The 23,935-nt window shown below is 45.9% G+C and overlaps 1 protein-coding gene across 5 annotated transcripts in view; it reads right to left on the reverse strand.

Annotated features, from left to right (window-relative positions):
• Positions 1 to 23,935, reverse strand: part of NAV2 (neuron navigator 2) — a 423,432-nt gene that overhangs the window by 207,688 nt on the left and 191,809 nt on the right. For all 5 annotated transcript variants that reach the window (XM_070365222.1, XM_070365224.1, XM_070365225.1 and 2 more), the window contains one exon: positions 18,513 to 18,673. In XM_070365222.1, the coding sequence (XP_070221323.1) occupies positions 18,513 to 18,673 (161 nt within the window). The remainder of the gene's footprint in view (positions 1 to 18,512; positions 18,674 to 23,935) is intronic.

The raw sequence follows: 23,935 nt of genomic DNA on the forward strand, positions 1-23,935 counted from the left end.
CTGGTGGCTCCGTGAACTAGAACCCAGAGAGGTGCTTGCAGTGTAGCTGCTAACCGCATGTGGGCGTCCAAATGATTAACAGTGGATATACTAAAACTTCAGTTCCTCAATTCTCGGCAGCCACAGTTCAAGTGCTTAACAGCCCCCTGTAGCTCGTGGCTATCACATTAGACAGCACAGATGTGAAATACCACCATCACTGCAGAGTTCTGTTGGACAGTGCTAACTCCAAGGATACCCAGGTATTTGCTCCTTAACCCAGTGTCTCTGAAATGCTTGTTTCTTCAAGTGTTGAAAAGTTATCTTTGCAGATGGAGAGTGAAGGTGAGAAAGAGGTAAGGGGAGGCGGGGTGGTGGTGGAGGGGCCGGGCAGGGGGGAGGAATACGGAGGAGTTGGGAAGGGAGGGAGGGAGAGAGTGGTGTGCCAGGAAGAGCCAACCTCCTCCTCACACCTTCCCCCACCACCTCAATGTTATGCCGGGTGCCCAGGGAGCTCCCCCGGCCAGGACCCAAACCTGAAAAGCTTTCTGTTTAGTGAAGTTCATCCAAAAGGCAGATATGCCAAAGCCTTTGGAAGCGCTTCAAGGAATCTAGCTTCTACCTCAGCTGTTTGATGATTTCTGAAGTGTTTCATGCCAGGGGCTGAACTGAGGGACTCCTTAATGAGCGTGAACAGTCCTGATCGATTTCCGGCCAGCAGCAGCTACTTTGGTTGCCAAGATGTGACCACTAAGGCTGATGGACACCCCAAGGCTACAGCCATGGAATCTTGGCATGCCCGGACAGAAGGGAGCCCAGGCTCTGAGTTCCACTCCTCTCCTTGGGTTGTCACTAGTTCAGCTATAATGTCTTTCTTCTTATTCTCCAAAGATGTCTCAGTCACTGGCTCCCAGGAGCAGGGCAGCAGGTTATTTCAAACTGCTGTTTTAGATGCATTAAGATGATCAGACGACCCAGACTGATGGATAAACAAAAGGAAAAACAGAATCACATTCAGCAAGAAATCCTTTACCGATCCAAGGGTCCTTTGTTCCAAAACACTCTGCAAAAATCATCCATCATGACCTTTAAAGTTGTTTTAGAGGAGTATTATTAAGTTGGCTAATGTCGTTTTGCTTAAAACTCTGCTGAAAGATGTATCTTCTTTCCCTTTTTTAGTAGTCAATTTATTTAAAAAGAAAGAAACAGGCAACCTAATGAATGTTTCTTCCAATGTGCCTGCTTGTCTAAATCAGTAATTTTGTCTTAAATTGCCCCTCCTTCAATGAGTGGCAGTGGGGGGATTTAAAGAATCAATAGACTATATTTCTAAGATACCAGGACCAAAAGAGAACCAGGTGAATATTCACCAAGCTATGACAAGAGTTCATTTGCTAACAAGCTGTTCTTTCAGGGAAGGGTACTGCGTGTTTCTTGGTCCCTTGGTTTTCAGAAACATCCTTCACCATGGAGATGTAGCTAAGCAGGAAGAGGTTCTATGAGGGGGCTTTAGACTTTTGATCCTAAGCAACAGACCAGGCATGAAGAACCGGCTCTCTGGAGTTCTCAGTTCAGCCACTGCCATTACTCTGCCCCTTGAAGTCATTCGTGACTTTCATGACTTCACACATTCAGTGATCATTATATCCATAATTCAGGGTGTTTTCCCCCCTATGTTTTAGCTCTGGTAATCCTCTCAATAACTTTGCAGTTGGTGCCATTCTTTCTTCCATCTTAGAGCTGAAGAACTAGAAGTTTAGAGATGTTGAAGAAGCCATCAAAGTCACACAGCCATCAAGAGGATTTGCTAGGGCCAGACTCCCGGTGTCTTGCATCCCAGGCTGACATTTAGACCATCTTCCTTATGTGACAACTTGTGCCAGTTGGTATGGAAAAGAGAAAGCAGAGGAGCAAGGGGATCTGAAGATCAGGGATCCCAGAGGCCTGAGAACAGGCTTAGGCTGTTACTTCACAGGTAGTTTCTACTGTGGGCAAAGGGGGGGGTCTCATAAAGTAAGGCAGCTTTCATCCTTGCAGTGAATGGCTTGTGTCTGCTGGTCAGAGAGAATTTCCATGGGACTAAATAACCAAGGATGCTTCAGCCACTCTCCTCCCTGAGAGTTTGCAGAACTGCGTGCCCTCAGCTTTACCTTCAATGAGGTCACCGTATTCTCATTTTCTTTCTTTTTTTTTATTTGTTTTGTTTTTATTTTTATTTATTTTTTAATTTAATTTTATTTTTTTAACTTTAAAATATTGTATTGTTTTTGCATGTATCAACATGAATCCGCCACAGGTATACATGTGTTCCCCATCCTGAACCCTCCTCCCTCCTCCCTCCCCGTATCATCCCTCTGGGTCGTCCCAGTGCACCAGCCCCAAGCATCCAGTATCATGCATCAAACCTGGACTGGCGACTCGTTTTATATATGATATTATACATGTATTTTCTTGTGATTGCAGTATAAGTTACCTCAACAAGTCAAATCAATCTAATTAATATCAATAGATAAATATATACATATTTATATGTGTGTGTGTATATATATATACACACACACATTAAAACTTATATACTTCAACTTATATAGTGTGGGAGATTGACTGCAAAGACAGCCTTAGGTCTCCAACCCTCTCTGGATCCTGTATGTTTTGCAAGGTGATTTCAGAGCATCTCCTCCTTCATGCACCTGGGTAGACTGGGTGGCCTGCTTTGGCCAACAGAGTGAAGCAGAAGAGAACTGAAGTTGTTTTTCAGAGCTTAGGCATCAAAGGGCCTTGCACACGTCGACCCTGTCTCAGAACTTGCCCACCATCATGGAACAGCCAGGACAGCCTGCTGGAGGACGAGAGACCAGCAGAAAAAGTTGGTTTGGCTCAGCCAAGGCCAGTACAACCCAGCCAGCACCACAAACACCAGCCAGGTGGCCTCAGACGTGGGAGCAAGCCCCACCAGGATCACCAGAGCCTAATAACGCCTCAACAGAGCTGACCCATCGACCTATAGGCTTGCAAGGAATAATAGCTATTATTTGAAACCAGAACTTTTAGGGCCAGAGGAGATAGGAGTCCAACCAGTCAGAACCTGCTTCACCAACCTGATCAAGGCTAACGTCCCGAAAAAGGTTCACTCCCACAAGGTTTAGATCCCACATGCATTTGAAGATGCTCCTGGGGAAACAATCACTATTTCTGATGGGAGGGTTTTGAGACCAAAATTGCTCTGAACTTGGCTAAAAGAGCAAAAGCTTGGAGTCAGGCAATCTGGGTTAGACTCCTCACCCAAGCACTTGAGTCCTACGTGGAAAAGTCACTCTGCCCCCGGGGGTACTCACTTGAGACCAGATGAATTTAGTATGAAGCAAAGTAATCCTGGCTGGCTAAGGAGGTTTATTACCAAAGGGCCAGAGCCTCATTTGTGCATGAACAGGACAGAATGAGTCTCAGGTGCACAGAATTCCTAACAAACAGGGCTCAGGTTCTTCCTAGAAGGTAGACTCTGTCTCTGGCTTTCCCTAATGAATGCTGCCCCCTACAGCACATACATAAAATAGGCTTTAAAAAACAATTGTGCAGGGACACCTTCTATCTTCTGTCTCAGCAGAGGGATGGAAGAGCCTGGTAGGCTGCAGTCCATGGAGTCGCTAAGAGTTGCACATGACTGAGCGACTTCACTTTCATGCATTGGAGAAGGCAATGGCAACCCACTCCAGTGTTCTTGCCTGGAGAATCCCAGGGATGGGGGAGCCTGATGCCTGCTGTCTGTCTATGGGGTCACACAGAGTCGGACACGACTGAAGTGACTTAGCAGCAGCAGCAGAGGGCAAAGAAACGGAAATGAGTTCAATGTTAGGTGGCTAAAACCAAGCACCCATAACTTCTCACTCGGTGGTCACAGCTATTTCCATCTGGCAGGGATCCTCGTCTGTGGCCTCTCTGATGGCCTCAGAACATGAGTTTGGCCAATGTATCTGAAGTTAAGGGAGAAATCTTCCCCAAGTATGTGAATGGAGTTATGGAAGTCATCGCAAATCACATACAGGCTGTTATCTGCATGAATGCAACTTTTGCTCACTAATGAACCCTAAAGGGTAAGCAGCATGAAGAATAAAGCATATGGCTGGGATGAATGGAGATCTTCAATGGAACCAATCCAAAGGTGGGGCTTTGGAAACCCCAACAAACTGTGGGGGAGCATGTGTCACTACCAGGCCCCTCTAGGACCTACTAAAATCACACCAACTTTACCCTTTGCCTAGGATCATCAAATCCTCTCTTTTCAAGGGATCTTAGGGAGGATCTGTTCCAATCTACCTGCTGATGTAAGGAATCCTCCTTAGGAACCTTAGGGAGTGATGACTTAGCCTCCATATCTGTTGCCCTGGAGTCAGGGGACTCCCTATACCCCAGACAGCCTTTTCAACTGTGAGAAGACAAGAGTGAAAAACTTTTTTGTTTTTAAAATGAAATCCAAGTTTGCCTCCTTGTCTTTTTTTATTTCTGCCCTCTGTGGCTGTGTGTGTGTTAGTCACTCAGTCGTGTCGGACTCTATGACCCCATGGACCGTAGCCCGCCAGGCTCCTCTGTCCATGGGATTTCCCAGGCAAGCATACTGGAGTAGGTTCCATTCCCTTCTCCAGGGGATCTTCCTGACCCAGGGATCAAACCCGGGTCTCCTGCACTGTAGGCAGATTCTTTAGCGCCAGGGAAGCCCTGCCCTCTGTGGCTAGAGGGAGAAAAAAAGCTGGTCCAGTATACAGACCATTTCTAAAAGGAAACCGGTCTCTTTCCATAAAACAGGTCCCTCTCCATGAGATTGTTCCCTATAACATCTTTGTTCCTAACTGTTGAGTGGGTGAATGGATGTTCTGAGCAAAGAACATCTCTCTGGGTCTCACACTCTGATGAGGTTCTGCCTAATCCAGAGACTTAGGTTTATTCTTCCTACACTCTTCCTCATAGCTCTTCTCTTCTTCTCAAGAGCCAGTATCACACGGCGTGATGAGGCCACCTGGGCTATGTGTCACACCTGTCTCTTCCACCAGACTGTTGGTTCCATGAAGGCAAGCATCATTGTCTGCTTTTTCACTTTCAAATTTTCAGTTACTAGCGTGATGCCCAAGACAGAGGAGGCACCTGAACACGTGCTGAACACATGGAAGAATTTCAAGTACACGGATATGCAGCCAAATAAGAAGGGGGACTATTACTCCACACTGTACGGTCTGGCTAGAATTCCCCACCTCTTAAAACTGGAGCCAAATCTAGCATAACTTTTCTTGCAGCAAAAAGCAGCAAGTACCTTCAAAGACCCTTATCCTTAGGGCAAATCCTGAGTCTTGAATCCACCAGCTGGTGGCCCACTGGAGGGCGAGAGTGGACATCCTTGCGGAGACTGACTTCAGTGCTGCCTGCTGTCAGCTCCTCACCACTGGAGAGGAAGCTTTCCCACCTTACTTGATCACGCCACGATGTGGGTTTTATTCAGTCCTCATACATTCTACAAAACTGTGAGAACAACTGGTTGGAAGACTCTGTCTGGAAGAAAATGTTGAGACAGTCTAGAGGCACCCTCCTCCTAGACTCGAACACGATACAAAACCTGGGCAGTAGGGGGCAGCAGAGACTCACTGTCCTGGACTATTCTGAGCTAAAGGACTTTTTTTTGTATCCTTGCTTTATTCAAGGTGAGTTATTACGGATCCCTGATTGCCTACTCCTTTTCATCTTTCATAAAAATGCTCTAATTCTCCCATTTTGCAAAAGGCGGAGGGAGCCTCAGGTATGGAGAGGGCTTCTTGACCTTTGCTCTTATAAAGGAAGTAGGACAGGCCGCTGATGGAAATCTCGAATAAGAGATTTCACTGAAAAGATCTCTGGAATCTCCACTAAGTCTGGGGAGCCTTGCCAATCCCATGAATTGACACGGCTGCCACCGTTGATGGCAGGAGGTCCTGGGACACTAAGAATGTAAACTATGCCCACAATGCCTTGGCATAAGCCACTGTATGGCACAACCATTTATCTCCATGGGGTGGCACCGGCTGATGGCCCATGCATCACTTCCACCACAGCAGAGATGGACTGTGACCATTATGCTGGAGACAAATGTTCTCAATTATCCTCAGTTGACACCCTCATCGGAAGACGGTTCTCTGACATGTGATGGAATCCTAATGAAATGCACAGACTCGGAAGCTTGCAGACAGCAAGCTGCTGCTAAGAAAGAGGCATTTTATCTGTCAGGTTCATTTAGGCCTGAGGATGCCACGTCCTCAGCACAGAGGCAGCCACACGTGTTCACAAGGAACTCCTCACCTAGTTGGTGCAGCTACATGAGCTGTCAAGGCTTTTGTTTTTAATATGTATTTATTTGGCTGTACAGGGCATTAGTCACGGCACACGGGATCTTTTTAGCTGCGGCAAGTGGGATCTAGTTCTCTGACCAGGGATGGAACCTGGGCCCCCTGCATTGGGAGCACAGAGTCTTAGCCATTGCACCACCAAGGAAGTCCCAAGCTGTCAAAGTTTTACTGTTCAGGAACAGTCCCTGTTCTAACCAGCATTCTCTTCTTATACTTTGCATTGTGAATACAGTCCCCATATGCTCATAGAAAAGTTAATCTCATTTATCCCTACTCATATTTATCTTTTCACGTTAATAAACACTGTCAAATACCTAACTTGGTGAAGGAAAATATTTTTCTAAAAAAGAAGAACATTATGAACAACTAAACTAAGCCCTGGCTGCAGATGACACCTGGATAAAAATGACCAGGGGAGCACCCAGAAACATAAATACTTTTCCTTACCAATGATCCTTGAAATTAAATTGAATTTGTGTGTGTGTGACACTTTCCACACAGCAGATGGAAGCGAAAGAAATACTGAAATTCATCACCTGAAGATGAGATGAACATCCACCAGTTATTTTCAGTTCCTGACATAAGACCAATCAAATAGATCTTTCATCTTCCTAAATGGTTTCTTTTCTTTTTCTCGACTCATTCATTCTGTAACAAAAATCCAGGTTTATCGTATTTTTGAGGAAGGATGTATAGCAGAACCATGAGCTCACGCATGGCTTTGAAACACATCCATATTTCGAGAAAAACAAACATGGTTACATCCTTCTTATTCTTCTCCCTGCAAAAACGATGGCTCGAGTATTATTAGTTTGACACTTTGGAGGGACTGATGTGTCTCCTCCTTTGAAGGCTCTTCTGAATTACACAGTAGATCAAGAAAACAGCTCCCGAAGGTGGCCAGACAGAGTGCTTTCACCTTCAGGTCTGACTTTAGTTTAATGCTAGAGGTGCAGGACCGAAGCGAGCACGGAGCATGTGAAGGAAGGAGCACCAAAAAGGCTCCTCCCCAGGTGGTCCTGCTGGCACTCACCCTTCCTCTCACCAGACATATATGAGTACATGTCCTATACTCTTATAAGATTTACATGTCTTATACTCACCAAGTAACACCAGACTCTCCAAGTGCAGGCAGACAAAGAGCCAGAAGATGATTCTCCACGCAGAGAGCGGATGAGCCAACGGCTCCCTGTGACCACCTCCTTGCCCTGAGTTCCCTCTGTTACTGTATCTAGATTCCACAGGGGCAACTCTCCTTTTTATATTTCCAACCGAAGTCTGGGATCCAAATCCATCTCCTTATTTTCCATTAGCTCAACTGAAACAAGGGAGCATTGAATGATTTTTTTTTTTTCTAAATTAAGAACTTCACTAGAGATTAGTGAGGCAATAGCAAGAAATCAAAAGATCCAAAGACCCTGTGCAAGTAGGTAGGTCTACAAGTATAAGGTGCTGACTCCTAAGACTAAATGTGAATACGTGTACAATAAAAAGCACGCACATCAAATAATTCTAATTACATAAAAGTGTCCTGCATACTATAAAGTGATATTCAAATGTGTTAGCAAGTACTAAGACCATGTGTTTTTAGCTACATTTGAAGACTTTCCTGGTGATCCAGTGGTGAAGACCTCTTGCTTCACGGCTTCGAGCGCTGATAAGGGAACTGAGATCCTGCGATGCCAGTGCAAATGGTTCCCAATGAACTGAGCTCCTGCTATATGCTAGGCATTAGTCTGGGTGTCTTCCTGTGCTCATCTCTATTACCTATTAACAACACACAACAAAGTAGTTGCTGACAATTGCAGGGCAGTTAGAAGGTAGCTTGCCCTTTAATTGCCCGACAAAGGGGACCATGAATTCCCCCTAAGAGAGAGGTTCTCAAACTTCAGTGATGTAAGAAGGATAAGGTGTAAAATCCAGACTTTCCGACTCTAACTCAGAAATCTGACCTAGAAGGACTAGGTTTGTAAAGCTTCAGGATTTCTCTCTTAAGCAACGACCTCAAAGGATGCTGGTGCCGGAGGCCCATTCATCAGACCTTGAGGAATGATGGAGTCTTGAATTCACGGTCCCACCAGACCATGGGACGTGAGCTGTTCACCTCGGACTTAACAGAGAGACCACGTGGGGCTTGGTCCCTCCCCCATCACACCGGGGCCATCTGCATACACATGTTGGAGCGTAAAAATGCCACTGTGGAGGTACTCTTCTGGAGAGAGGCCGTGTGTTTTAGGACTTCTCATCTCTTCAATTAGGCAACGTCGATAATTTGTTTAGAACAAGAGGGAATCAGGGTGTGAGATGCAAACTAGAAAAATGAAACCTGCCTTTAGTGCAGGAGCCATAACCTCCACCCTCTGACCTGTGAAAGGGCACCGTTAACAGCAAACCAGCTGACTCCACAACACTGAGAAAGATCAGAAGGCATTAACTGTTTCAAGCCACGTAAATGAGCACGATGCCAATAAACTCCAGCTATTAGGAAACAAGTCACACCCTGCATACAAACGTCTTCAACCAACAGAAGAGACAAGGAAAGAAAACTTGAACTGAATTCTACAAAAAAGGAGGAAACAAACACTTTATATCTGACTTTCTCCCATCACCAGGGCTAGGGGAGCCTGTTGCTGCTTCACAGATGAACATATTGAATCTCTGCCAAGTGAGGTGACTTGATGTTGGGAAAGGATTAACAAAACCTTTCCCCTTCTGCATGAGAATTTGACCTTGCGTTGACCTTCTATCTCTGTTTCCCCTGGAAACTTGATAAAGATAGAATGTCAGCTATGTTACTAAGCAACACTGCTCAAGATAAAAATGACCCTGGATAGTTACACCACAACTGGACAGACAACAGCTGTAAATGAAGAATAAATGCCTGTTGGAGGCCACCATCATTTTGGACTTCTCTGAGTGCTATGACTACCGATCGGGCCCAAGTCTTGCGGGAACCCTAGAAGTTAGGCAGATGGAGCTGTCCCAGGAAATACTGGCTCCTGTGGGACACGCGGCTTTAATCTAGAGGAACTCCTCCACCTGCCCCCTGTGGATCTTGTTTCTTCACACCTGAGCTGTCACCCGAGGTGGGAGGGGGCAGTGATGGGCCCTGGATGCTGCGTGGACTGCTGTCTACACTGCCGTGAGGACCACCCCATGGAACAGAAATGCCCACACTGCCCTGCTTACAACCTTCCTGACAGTCTCCAGTGGAGTGGAAGGGTGCCAGGTGTGGCCTCTGATGGTCTCAGTGAGACCCTGGGCACATGCCCTGGTGAGCAGTGCCCTTGCCCAAAGCCACACTCCTGGGAGATGACAGGGCCAGAACTCAGTCAGCTGGCTGCCTTCAAGAGAAACACTTTCGGTTTAACTGCAGGGCCCAAAACTTTTCTCCCGAGATAACTGTATTCTGGCCCAAGAGACTGGTGCAGCTGGTGCGAGGCCCTGCCAGACCTGCTTTTCCCCTTCAGTGCCACGTGAAGTCCCTAGATTTGGAAGCATCTATTTCGTCCTGCCTGCCCACCTTAACAGCTGAGTCACTGAGCTTCACTGCTAGATGGTTCTCTCAGCTCTTTGCAGGAAACCGCCCTCAGCAGGAAGCCCCTTTTCTTGTCACTTTAGCAAAGTGACATTGTAACTAACTTTTAAACCCAGCACCCCCATGACCTACTCATCTCTGGCCCGAACACAGTTTTCAGATCTATTGATAGATAGATAATACTCTGCCTAACATGTTGGTGGTTTCTGTTGATCAAAGAAGTAGGAATGAAGAATAAGTAATTAACGAAGCAGATCTCTGCCCTAGCTTCCCCTTCAGTAATCTTCAGAAATAACTGTGTGACCAAGATAACATCTAGAGGAAGACCACAAGGAGTCGACAAGGCTGCACACAAGTCTGCGTATGGGGGGATGGTGAGGACTCTGACCCCCATCTTAGTGATTAACTCAGGTTACTTCCTTGTTTCCCTCTAAAAGCTTTCAAGGCTTAGCTGAATCTTCAGAGGTGGGTTTTGGGGGAACAGTGAGTCAACCATCTCCCCAGATTGCTGGCATTCTGGTCAAAGGTACCTTTCCTTTCTATCAACATCTGTGAGAACTGATTTTGTAAAGCAGCGAGCAGTGGAACCTGACTCATTAGGTAACAGGAGAGACTTCTTTAAACACAATGATACCCTGGTTCAAACCTTTGAGATGGCTCAATGATGGCTTCAGGCTGAAGGGTAGTGGTGACGTCACATCTGATCCCCAAACTGAGGTGACTATTACCCATGAGCCCAGACAGGTACTCAAGCTCTCCCCTTGTCTGGGGTGACAGCTCTGGCATGGCAGGGGTCCCCTGATGACCCCTACCCCAACACTGAAATGATCTTGCAGAAGTTTCCCTCTGCAGGACCTTGTGAGGCTACTAAAATGTGAGGCTACTAACACCTGAGCCCACACAGGTCCTCCCGACCAGAACGGTGGATGCGTCATTCCTTCCCAAACTCCCCTTCCTTTGCTCTCAGCAAAAATTTTCAGATGGAAATCAGGACAAATGATATTGCCTCTCTTCCTCAGCCTTCTTCTTCACAACTCTGAGCACATCCCTATTATACCACAAGGAACTGTGGTGTTGGAGAAGACTCTTGAGAGTCCCTTGGACTGCAAGGAGATCAGACCAGTCCATTCTAAAGGAAATCAACCCTGAATATTCATTGGAAGGACTGATGCTGAAGCTGAAGCTCCAATACTTTGGCCACCTCATGTGAAGAGCTGACTCATTGAAAAAGACCCTGATGCTGGGAAAGATTGAGGGCAGGAGGAGAAGGGGGTGACAGAAGATGAGATGGTTGGATGGCATCACCGACTCTATGGACGTGACTTTGAGCAAGCTCCAGAAGATAGTGATGGATAAGCGTGGTGTGCTGCAGTTCATGCAGTTCAAGACTCAGACTCGACTGAGCGACCGAGCAACAAGAGTAAGCACCACCCCTCCCTCAAGCGGTCCAGCACCCAGTCCTCACTGTCACAACCTCCAGCCCAAAGTTGGGCACAAATGGTGATGAATAAGGCGACATGAAACACGGGCACCGCAGCCATGCACTCTTTTGCGTGACCTGGACCACTGGATCAGCTTCATCTAAACTGTAATTTTAGGTCAGTATCTTGATTAACAGCAGAACATGGGCCACTTTTTCATGCTTCCCTGTCCCATTCACTAAGCCTGATAAAGAGCTTGCCTTGCCAACCACCAAGTGACAAGTTTATCAGTTCAGTTCAGTCGCTCCGTCGTGTCCGACTCTTTGTGACCCCATGGACTGCAGCACGCCAGGCCTCCCTGTCCATCACCAACCCCCGGCGCTTGCTCAAATTCATGTCCATAAAGTCAGTGATGCCATCCAAAGACCCTGATGATGGGAGAGATTGAAGGTGGGAGGAGATGGGGACAACAGAGGATGAGATGGTTGGATGGCATCACTGACTCAATGGACATGAGTTTGAGTACACTCTGGGAGTTGGTGATGGACAGGGAGGCCTGGCGTGCTGCAGTCCATGGGGTTGCAAAAAGTCAGACTTGACTGAGCGACTGAACTGAACTGATTCCGGTCCATTTTAGTTCACTGATTCCTAAAATGTCAGTGTTCACTCTTGCCATCTCCTATTTGACCACTTCCAATTTACTTTCATTCATGGACCTAACATTCCAGGTTCCTACGCAATATTGTTCTTTACAGCATCAGACTTTACTTCTATCACCAGTCACATCCACAACTGGGTGTTGTTTTTGCTTTGGTTCTGTCCCTTCATTCTTTCTGGAGTTATTTCTCCACTGATCTCCAGCAGCATATTGGGCACCTACTGACCTGGGGAGTTCATCTTTCAGTGTCATATCTTTTTGCCTTTTCATACTGTTCATGGGGTTCTCAAGGCAAGAATACTGAAGTGGCTTGCCATTCCCTTCTCCAGTGGACCACGTTTTGTCAGAACACTCCACCACGACCCCTCTGTCTTGGGTGGCCCTAAACAGCATGGCTCATAGTTTCACTGAGTTAGACAAAGGCTGTGGTCCTTTGTCTAATCAGTTTGATTAGTTTTCTGTGATTGTGGTTTTCATTCAGTCTGCCCTCTGATGGATAAGGATAAGAGGCTTATGGAAGCTTCCTGCTGGGAGAGACTGACTGTAGGGGAATCTGGGTCTTGTTCTGAAGGGCGGGGCCATGCTCAATAAATCTTCAATACAATTTTCTGTTGACGGCAGGGCTGCGTTCCCTCCCAGTTTTTTGACCTGAGGCCAAACTATGGTGAAGATAATGAAGAAAATGGGATCTCCTTCAAAAGGTCCCGTGTATGCACTGCCATACTCAGTGCTCCTGATCCTGCAGCAGGCCACTGCCGACCCACGCCTCCGCCAGAGCCTCCTGGACACCCACAGGCTAGTCTGGGTCAGTCTCTAGCGGGGTCACTGCTCCTTTCTCCTGGGTCTTGGTGCGCACAAGGTTTTGTTTGTGCCCTCCAAGTCTGTTTCCCTAGTCCTGTGTTCTGGCGGCTCTATGGTGGGGTTAATGGCGACCTCCTCCTAGAGGGCTTATGCCACACCCAGCTCTGCTGCACCCAGAGCCCCTGCCCCTGTGGCAGGCAACTGCTGACCTGTACCTCCACAGGAGACACTCAAACCCTCAAAGGCAGGTCTGGCTCAGCCTCTGTGGGGTCTCCTGGTGCACACAAGGTTTTGTTTGAGTCCTCCAAGGATCTCTGGTGGGTATGGGGTTTGATTTTAAATGTGATTTTGCCTCTCCTACCATCTTGCTGTGGCTTCTCCTTTGCCCCTGGACATGGGGTATCTTTTTTTGGTGGGAACTAACATTATCCTGTCGATGGTTGTTCAGTAGCAAGTTGTAATTTTGGAATTCTTGCAGAAGATGAGTGCGCATCCTTCTACTCCACCACACAGATTCCAAATCAATGGCTCCAATGTTATTCAGACATGACATTGTGCTAAATGCTCTTAAAATCCTATCTCCAGCCGTGTCTGGCTCTCCTTGTCTGCTCAGGACAGGCAGAAGTGAACAAGGAAGAAGAAAGTGACACAGAGAATGAAGACTTGAGAAAGGAACCCACTAGAAAGTGCTGGTGGAGCCAAACAGCCAGTTAAAATCAAAGAATTCATTACTTCACAGTGACTCAGTGACAGAGAACTTTAGACCCATTTTACAGAAGGGAAAGCTGAGGCCTGGAGAAGTGTCTTGAGTGCTAGGTAGGAGTGAGCTGGATCTCAAACCCAAGTGCTTTTGCGTTATGCCACAGTCACCAGTTGTGACTCTCAGCAAAGTACCAAAATTAGTTTTTAGCAAACGATCTTGTTATATATTTCAGCATCTTAAAATAATTTGCTTCATTTCTAAGACAAAATATTTTTTTCCCAAGAGAATGAAAATAAAAGTGTCAAATGTGGAGAGAAACTAATCCTCTCACACACTGTTGCTTGAAATTATAAATAGGGATAACCTTTGGGGAACAAAATTGGACACTGTTAAAACATGTAAAATGTGCACATACCCTTCAAAAAGCAATTTCACTGAAACAGTTGTATACATGCAAAAAAGACACATGAGGACACTAACCTCAAAACTATTTATAACATCAAAAAATTAGAAGCAATCGAAATGACCGTGACTGAAAATATTAAAGTAAGTTCATACAATGGAATACCATGCAACAATTTTATGAAGAAAGAAAATGAATGATCCATTAAAAAACGTCTGTCCATGATTTGTTGATTTTATTTACAAGACTTAAAGTGTCCTATATAAAGCATTTCAAATAGTTCCTGGCAAAGAGTGAACATTAGGAAAAATTTATCAAAATGTTACAGTATATACATTTAACTATGATTTAAAATGCATGAAAAAAATGTTGTTTAGTCATTCAGTTCTGTCCAAGTGTTTTGCGACCCCATGGACTGTAGCCCGCCAGGCTCCTCTGTCCATGGGATTTTGCAGGCAAGAATACTGGAGTGGGCCGCCATTCCCTTGACCCCAGGATTGAACCCACGCCTCTTGCATCTCCTACACTGTCAGGTGGATCCTTTACCACTGAGCCACTGGGGAAGCCCAAAAGAGGAATATGAATTAAATGGTAAACAGTAGCTTTGTTTGGGAAGTGGGATTACATAGGCTTTTTTTTTTTCTTTCAATAAATTTGTATTGCCTGAATATTTTAATTATTTTTGTATTGAAAATAAAGATATTCTTTCTATAAAATGAAGAAAACATTATTATTCAGAAAAGAACATTCTCCTTATGCATAGAATTCGGTCTAGGAATACTAAGCATTCCAAATTTCTATGATGGACTAAATATTTTAGAAATGTATTAAATTTCTGGCAGTGTTACCCATTCAGAGGATATAAGTGAGGGAGTGGAAGGAAGAGAAAACAGATCATGCCACACATGTTGGGGGGTGAAAAAAAAAAACATTATTTCATCTCCCCTGAAAATCTGAAATTCTGGCCTGGAGCCTTAAAGTCGCTCAGAGCCAAAAGAGGAGGTGAAGGGCCACCCTAAGTCCCTGCCATCCCTTGACAGACATTTCAGAGCTGATGCTGCAGACGCATTCTGCAGGGTCCTCCTGTCACACTCAGGCCAGGCAAGGCTTGGCCTGGTTGTTGCCTGCAGGAGTGCAAATCCAAAGGTGGATCCAAACCGTGAGAGTGATAACGATGCAACAGGCAACCAGCAAGCTTTCTAAAGCCTAAGGCTCTGCAAACTTTCTTCCAAACCTGTAAAATCTGGAACCTAAATCTCTAGGAAAACTAACAGGATGTGTTGCTGCACAGAACGTTTCTGGGTTTTGTGTGTCACCTATGTCCTTGGCCACCCTAAGGGACAACGTAATGAACTCTGTGAGTCCTGACGTTTTTTTCCTAACTCAGAAGGAAGTACTACCTGTTATTTTCTTTTATTTTACATCTCAGTTGATTGCTCAGTATAATCAGAACTAAATTCAGTGAGGATGACAAAAGGGGAGTTTGTATTTTTGGACAAGATTTTAAGAGGAATGCTTTAGCACAAAGTATAAAGTGCTCTGGGGTTTTTGAAAAGTTGCTCATTACAATTTCCTTTTATTCCTCTTAATCCTTTTTTAAAACTGGGACTAAATGTTGAAATATTTTTGTCATTTATTGACAGAATAATGAACTTACTGATATGATTAGAGCAAACTCTAGGACTGGAAATCCTAGGTCCACGGGTCACAGAGAAAAGCAGATGACCTGGTTCATCTGAGAGTGAGAAGCCAGAGCACAGTGCTGCCCAGGTCTGACTGACCCACAAGAAAGCTTCAAGGAAGGACAGGTAATGAGATTCTTATTCTTATCCCAGACTTGACCTCACAGGAAAGCAGTCCACACATCAACTATAGCTCCAACCACACTGAATGGCAATTTATCTGCTCATGAGGGTTTCTCTCTCCAAGCTTTCTCCAGGTGAAGAATGATACCTAATGCACGTAAGTACCTGTTGTGTCTTACACATGGCCAGGTGGCTGAGTTATTTCTGTTCCCTGACCACAAACTATATTTTGCATGCAAGCTGCCAACTTCAGTCTGCAAGGTCAGATTCAAGAGAGAACACAGGGGCCATGAAGAAAGAAGGAGGAAATAATGACAGTCTCTGAAGGTAAAATTCCATAACCCTTTACCTCAGGACAGTGGAAAAGTAATAAAAAGTACCCTGGCCTGTCCCAAGCTTGCTCTCCCTCAGCTCCTCAGGGCAGGAGAGGGTTAATAAATGTACCTCACGTGCACCTGACCCTCCAAGCAGTAATTTTTATCACTGCAAATCCTTATAGGATTGTGAGCATGTTACAGCTTCCAGAACATTCTCAGGCATATTCCCTCACTTGACGCTCCTCACAGCCATCCCAGGGGACAGGACAGAGCCGGAGTTCAATTCTAGGAGCTAGACGCGGACATGAACTGCAGCACTCAACTAGTAGTCAGGGAAAGTTACTAATCTCATTTAGCCTCATTTTACCTATAAAACGGAGTTAATATTTACCTCATGGAATGTTTGTGAAGATCAAGTAATATCGCGAAAATCAAAGTCCCTGGCAAATATTACGCGCTCCACAAGTAAATATGACTTTCCTTCCTTCGACGCTGGAGTCCTTCCCTGGGACGATGCCTCTGTCAGAATCCACAGCCACTGTCCTGCAGAAGGCCTCCCAGCTGTCTGCTCGCTTGGGGTGCACACAGCAACCCCTGCCCGGGACAGAAGCAGACTGGTGGCTGCCCCCATGTCAGAGGGGAGCCCCAGCTGGGCTGCCTGAGTGACCCTGCGTCCTGTGGGCCCTGGGACACAGGTCCAGCCACCAACCCTGCACCCTCCTGCGTGTGTTCCCTCCACGGCGAACCTTTTCCTTATTTTCTCAATTTTTTGGACACTGGCCTCACATCCATCCTTGTAACTTTTTTTATGTCTCTTCTCCCCAAAGGATTATGGAACAAGGGCAGGCCAATCTAGCGGAAAGTCCCCGCACAGGCTTCCCCAACATCTTCTCCTTTCTCCCCACCTCCTTCAACCTGCACACCTCTAACCAACTCTCAATGAGCAAAGCTTAGAGCATTTCCTTTCTACTTTCAGGAAAAGCACTGTATAAACTGTGATTCTGGAACCAAAGTACCTGAGTTCAGTTCCATCTCCACCTCTCTCTCTCTGCTGGAAGTACTTAATCTCTCTTTCCCTTAGCTCCATCCTTTGTAAGGGGGGATAACAATACAACTTGGGGGGATTCAATGAGGCACATAATAGGAGCGCAACAAAATCAGTTCTCTTCTATCTTATGTATGTATATAAATGCATCTGGAAGGTTATGCACAGAATAGTTTATACTGGTGTCCTTCAGGGAACATATGAAGGAGAACTTTTCTTTGATATAAACTTGTACCATTTTACAAGCATATATTGTTTTTGTAATTTAAACACACTTTTAACAAGAATATTCTTGGGTATAGTAAAGAAAAGGAAAGAAGCAGGGGGAAGGGAGGTGGACAAAGAAAAGAAGAGAAATGGTTTGCCTGAGGCAAAAGCGGAAGGCTGGATCAGAGTCCTCACTGGTTGAGAACTTCTGGCTGTAGCTTTAGTGCCCTGGTGCAGAGTTCCCCTTGCCTTGCTGGGGAAACCTTCTGCCATATATATGTCAGCCCTATGTAGATTTCCTTCATGTCTCCTCCAGTGTTCCAGGTTGGGGTGGGTGTAGGGGAAGCCCAGGGTCTACTAGACAAAGTTATCGTGAGCTGGAGGGATGAGTGCGGGGTTTCTGATCTCATTCACGGTGGAAGGGCTGCCAGTCTCCAGAAATACTTTAGGAAACAGGAGGCAGCTCTCCCAGGTACCAGGGGAGGAGGGGTAACATCAGGACAAGCCCGGGAATGCTTCCTGGGACCTGAGAAGGTCCCCCAAGAAGTCCAGCCCACTTTGCCTGGGAGGAATAAAGGAGGGCTCTGCTTGTTACTGAAGACTCTTCAAAGCTGTCTCAATTTCCCCATTTCTCCAATGTCTCATGAGACACAGACTGCAGCAAGCAAAGGTCTGTTTTATTAGCTTCTATGCAAGAGTCCCCACGGGGCTATTTACCTTTTCCGCATAACCTAAAACTTCAGTACTATGCACGGTCAAAAAAAGAAAAAAACGTATCCTTTTTTGGTAAGAGTTATAGTATCAGCATACCAAGAGGAATGCTGCCTACTCCTTCTGTGTAGCCAAGACATTCATTTAGCCACTCTACACTTCTGACTTTTTCAAAGGGGGAGAATCCTCTTGTTCCTAATTGTCCTCACATCACTTCTGATGAGTAAAAACCTATCAGCTCACAAAGCTTCATTTCTAGAGAATCGTCTACTCTATAGAGCATGTTCTATGAAAATTTATTTTCAAATTGCGAACTCTTATATTGCTTCTATGAGTCTTCTGGGCCCTACCCAGACAAACATAGCTATTCCTGCTGGAAACTATGAAAATGTAATATTTTCCCCACCTTATTAATACCTCTGCTAATAAAGGTCCTGCCAACCAAGCATGTTCTTCTGAACAGTTCCCCTCACTGTATTTGCAATCCCACACTTACCCCAAGGAACTGGATCTGCTATAAAGGAAGATGTCAGAAAGGACCCCCAAGAAAGTGGCTTACCTTTCTCGTGGCTGCTTGATGGGGGGGGTGGGGAAGTGACCGGTTTAGACTTGTCATAGTTGTTAAAGCTCTGGCTCCGGCGGTTGTTAGCAGTGGCTGACCCTCCGCGTGTCTTGGCCTCGCTGCCTGCAGCGGATACCCTCGCGGTAGGACCTGGAAGTCTAAAATGCAAAAGCAACGGAGTCATCGCTTCAGTCTCAGGAAAACAGCAGCATCTCAGAAGAAGGAACGGCAGCCATGCAAGAGGTGAGAGAAACCATTCAAGACATCGGATCTGTGGTGGCTTGCTAGTCCAAGGACTCAGTGAGACCACCACAAACATCTAGGCTATAATGACCTCAGTCCAAAGGTAAAGTATGGGCTGTTTTCCTTTGAGCACAGAAAGAGAAATATACGACTATGTTTGCTGATGAGAAATACAAAGCTCAGGAGTTCCCTGGTGGCCCAGTGGTTAGGATTCTGGGCTTTCAATGCCATGCTCCCTAGTTCAATCCCTAGTCAGGGAACTAAGATGCCACAAGCCACACAGGATGACCAATAATAATAATAAAGCAAAGCTCATCTTCGTTTTTCTCCTGGATGAGTAATTTTAATTTTCAATAGGACCAAACCATGTCATCTCAAATTCTATCAAGAGTGGAACATAAAGCCCGGTTAAGACACTAAACTGTTTACTTTATGTGTGCATTTCTTCTGAAAGATATTGAAAATGGTTTTTTTGGTCATAATCTAGGGATGTAAGTATCAAGAAAAAGACTTAACTTATGATGGACATAAAAGGCACTGCTACCTCAGAACCTAACACATCTGCGATGAAAACTTATGGCCTGGATGGAAACATTTGTTCAGACATACATTTTCCTTCAACCACCTGACAACCTGTCTCCGTAGACATTACTCTGAGATTGAAGCCCAGCTTCTCTTAAGTAGATAGATAAAATCATATATTCCTTCTGTAAAATGAGCAGGAATCTGTTAGCCTAAAGACAAACACACACTTTCCCTTTAAATAAAACACTTCATTTTTGGGGTGGTTTGGGGAATAAAATCAGTAAACTAATCTTTAGTAATGTGTCTAAAGATATTACGGCCCATTCCCCAGAGAGTTACGGCTAAGACTCCCCAGATCAGAATTTTTGTTCAGGGACCACTGGGCAGACTGTTTCCAATCATTAAAGTTGAAAGATGAATAAATGATGAAATATTTAGTCATATCTTTCAGCTAAAACCCACTTAGCAGTGTTTAAAAGCCCCTGGAACCTCAGTTGACCAGCATTAGATTTAGTGATAAGTCTGAATTTTCATCTCATAAAGCTTTCAGTCTTCTCTTTCCACACAAATCTGTAAGCACCAAAGAAGTCTGCAGTCTGGAAGCATTTTAGATAGAAGCAGGCAAACACTTTAAACTTTTTTCTTGTTGGCTAAGCAAGAAAGATGGTTGTAGAGTAAGCAGAGAACATGAGCTGGTGTGAGAGGACTGTAAAATTCATACAGTCAAGAAAAAGCTGGCCCAGTTCCTTAACTGGGAGCTAGGAGAGAAGGAAGGAGGTGAGTTTTCCCCCAAAAAAGTGGCGGAGAGAAGACCTCACTTCTCACTACAGTAGGGGGATTTACCTCTCTGTTAAGTTTCCCCATCTCATTTGGAGAAGATAGTCACCCCGTGAAGACAGGCACAGAGTGGGATGCAGAACCAGCAATGTCAGTACCTGTGTTTGGGGACTAGAAGTGCCAGCTTAACCAATCAGAAGAGGCCCAGCAAAGGGATCTTGGTACCTCGAGGTTCTGATTCCAGTGCAAACAACATCCTGTAAAGCCTCCAAGATGGACAGTGTTATCTGAGGACTCACAGCCAGAGGTGGAGCTGCTGCAGGTGCTGATGTGGGGCTCCTCCAGGCTGGACTCTGCACGAGTTTTTTGCCCACAGATAGGCCTGGAAAAGGATGATGGACTTGTTCCAAGATGATGTCATAGTAACAGTTTTAAGTGGTGCAGGCTAACACAGGCCACAGCCGTTTATCCAGTGTGGAATTGGCAAAGAAAAGGGAAGCAAAAAGCATCAAGGAGGGAAAAGAGTTGCCAGAGAGGCCTCCCTGCTCTAACCTGGGACTGGACCACAGATTTTTCAGGGCAGCACAGAGCCTTTACAGAGGCAAGAAATCAGGAATGGATGGCATGGCCACATCTTTGAATGAGGTGGGCAACCCGGTCCTCTGTGAAGCAGTGTGATATAGTGGATAAAATGAGCTTTTTCCTTTCAAATACAGACATAATATGGGGCCAGTGTTATAATCTGAGACTCATATTCTGTGTTTGTCACTTTGGAATAATAGTAAAGTATCCCATGGGATAACTGTAAACTTGAAATGGGACTTAATGTCCAGCCTGCTGTTTAAGTACTCATTGCAGGTTGGTTCCCCTCCTCCTCCTCTCTGCTAAGCATAGATTCCTAAAGGAACTGGACACGGTCATAAAGAAAACATGCAATGGTATAAAAAAAGAATTGCACAAATAAAGAAGGAAATAGATTTAAGTTAAAGAAGCAGAAGAGACCTGGACAAAAATCCACACACAAGAGTTGGAGATCAACATTTCCAAAGGGGCATGGCAGGCTTTGGCAAACAGGATTCATCATTTCCCTAAGGAACAATGGAGAAGAACAACTCCTTCATCCAAGTATTTGTGACAAAGACTTACACCTGGGGTACCTCTGAGCCATCTGTGAGCTCCACTCCCCAGACTGAGACATCCTCAGTCCTGGATTAACTGAGACAGCTCTGGTTTCCCAGGTGCGGTCACCATCATCTCCTCCTTGAGTCAGAACCCAGAGGTGCTACACAGATGGACCCATCCTTTAAACGGCTGCAGGTTGTGCCAAGTTTTCTGAGACCTGGAAGAGGAGGTCTGGAAGGCCTCAAGGGCAGCTGACATGGCAAATAAAGATGGGTAGCACATACCGAGCCATCAAAAGCCACCATAAAGCTCAAGCCAACTCACATCACTCTCTACCTCACCACCATCACACCCTAGTAAGAACAGCACCCTTAACTTGACCAAATGGGAAAACTGGATGGAGACCAAGTAACTCCTTCTGAGTGTCAGAAGGAATCCTTGTGAACACTGTACTTTAAAACTTGGGTTCTATTGTGAATGGAGTGGGACAGCTGCTTGCCCCAAAGCAAGCCCCTCCATTCCTCTGAAACTTTCAGCAGAGTCTGCCCCACAAACTAAGGCCACAAGTGAATGTGTAGCGGGTAGGAAGTAAGGAAAAGAGCTTCAATTGGATCCACCCAGGAGGGAACCGAAACATCCCTTGGGATGAGTCAATCCACAAACTCAATTCATTCAGACTGAATTGAAAGCACAGGATTTCAAAGCCAAAGGTGTCCATAAGAACCAAAGATACCTGAGCCATCTGCATGAGGACACTGGACTTCACAAACTGAAGAAGGGATATGCTATGTCTGAGTTCCTGAGTCCTTCCTTACCCCAATTCGTATGCTGAAATTGTAACGCCCGATGTGATGGTATTAGGGAGTTGATGAGGTCATTAAGCAGAGCCTCATGAATGAGATTAACGCCCTTATAAACGAGGACCCAGAGCGCTAGCTCGCCTCTTCCACCATGCGAGGACAGAGCAAGAAGTTGGCAGCCCACAACCTGGACGAGGGAGCCTTTACCAGAATCCAACCAGGCTGGCACCTTGACCTTGGGCTTCCAGTCGCCAGAACTGTCAGCCATAAATTTCTGCTGCTTATAAGTCACCCAATCTGTGGTGCTTTATTATGGCAGCCCCAAAAGACCACCACAGGGTTCGAGCTTGGTCTTATTTAGATCTTAAGGGCTGATGGACTCTAGCTAAACTACATATGTGTTGATAAAAGAATATGAAAGGTGAGAAGTAATTCTGGGAAGGAAATAATGACCTTGGAAGTTGGTGGATGGTCAGGGAAGGTTCCAAATAAAAGCAACCCAGAGAAAGAATCGGTGTCTGGAATGTGAGTAGGGGGCAAGAAGATAAGGGGCAGAGGGCTTATGAAGAGGGAAGCTTACAGAAAAGCACAGAGGAAAGAAAGGGCTGGTGTGTGCTGGGGTTTGCGGGGGCAGTGCGGGAGGAAACGAGGCTAGAAAAGCAGGTGCGGCCAGCCTCAGCATCACACTATGAATACTGGACTTGGTCCAGTCCTCCAGCAAGGCAACAGTCATCCTGGAGGCTGAGAGTAGAGCTAGAGCTGAAAAGCAGAGTAGCTTCCAGTCTCCAATGATACAGGCTCCCAGCCAACCTTTTGAAGCTGATTCTTGTCAACATCCTTGCGCATCAGGACCACTTCTCTCCTGGCCTGGGAGCAGCTGCTATCTGTCCATTTAGCATCCTTCCGAAGCAGAGCTTCACTTTCACTTTTCACTTTGCTGCATTGGAGAAGGAAATGGCAACCCACTCCAGTGTTCTTGCCTGGAGAATCCCAGGGACAGGGAGCCTGGTGGGCTGCCCTCTATGGGGTTGCACAGAGTCGTACAGGACTGAAGTGACTTAGCAGCAGTAGCAGTAGCAGCAAAGCAGAGCTGGGTCTTGCTCATGGGGAACAGCAGCAGGTACCAGAACAGATGCTGCCCCGCAGTGCCCGACTCATCAGAACAAGCAGAGAGAGTGCAGCAAGTCAACCTCAAATCATCCACACCCTGCCTCATCCAGAGTGCCGGAAGGTTCCAACAGCTCCATTGCTAGAGGGACTCTGCTTCCTGTGACCATTCCGAGTCTAGACAACAGTTACGAAATGAGAAGACACAGATGGGTTCTCTGAAACACGCATGTTGCTTTTTGAAAAAATGATGTTTAAGGGAAGAGGCGTTAACAAAGAAGCAGAAGGAAAACCCTGCTGCTCTGGGAGCCCGTGGTCAATGTCTCCAACACGTATGTGCAGAGCCAAGTGGGCAGGGCGGTAAGGCTGTCATTCCTGGCACATAACCTGCGTGTGTGTTCTGGCTCCACTTGCTGTACTTGCTAATGAGAAGAAGAAAGTGGTTCTCCCACAAACCACTTCAAAGGCCAGGAGCAGATGTCCCACCCCCCATCCTGGAAAGATGGCAGCTTGTGTGCACGTGCTAAAGACCTCAGACGGCAGAGGTCATAATCGGAGATGCTTTTTGCTAGACAAGATGATTAAATGCCAAGTCTCTCAACTCCACAGCATCTGCTTTTCAGCAGCTGGGTGGAGAGGACTGAACTATTAGCCACATTGATTCCTCTCCACCAGATGGTCATGTAGAGATCAGCCCTGTGGGACACCCCAGAGCTGGACCAGATCAGCTGAAATCATCAACAGTAGCCTATCTGCTAGTTACGGTGGACTGATACATGCCAGGCAGCAAAGGCCTGGCAATGGCTTTATTTAATCCACACAGCACTGTGAGTGAGGCAGAACTAC

This window comes from Bos mutus, chromosome 29 (assembly GCF_027580195.1).
Source record: "Bos mutus isolate GX-2022 chromosome 29, NWIPB_WYAK_1.1, whole genome shotgun sequence".
In the NCBI taxonomy this organism is placed as follows: Eukaryota; Metazoa; Chordata; class Mammalia; order Artiodactyla; family Bovidae; genus Bos; species Bos mutus.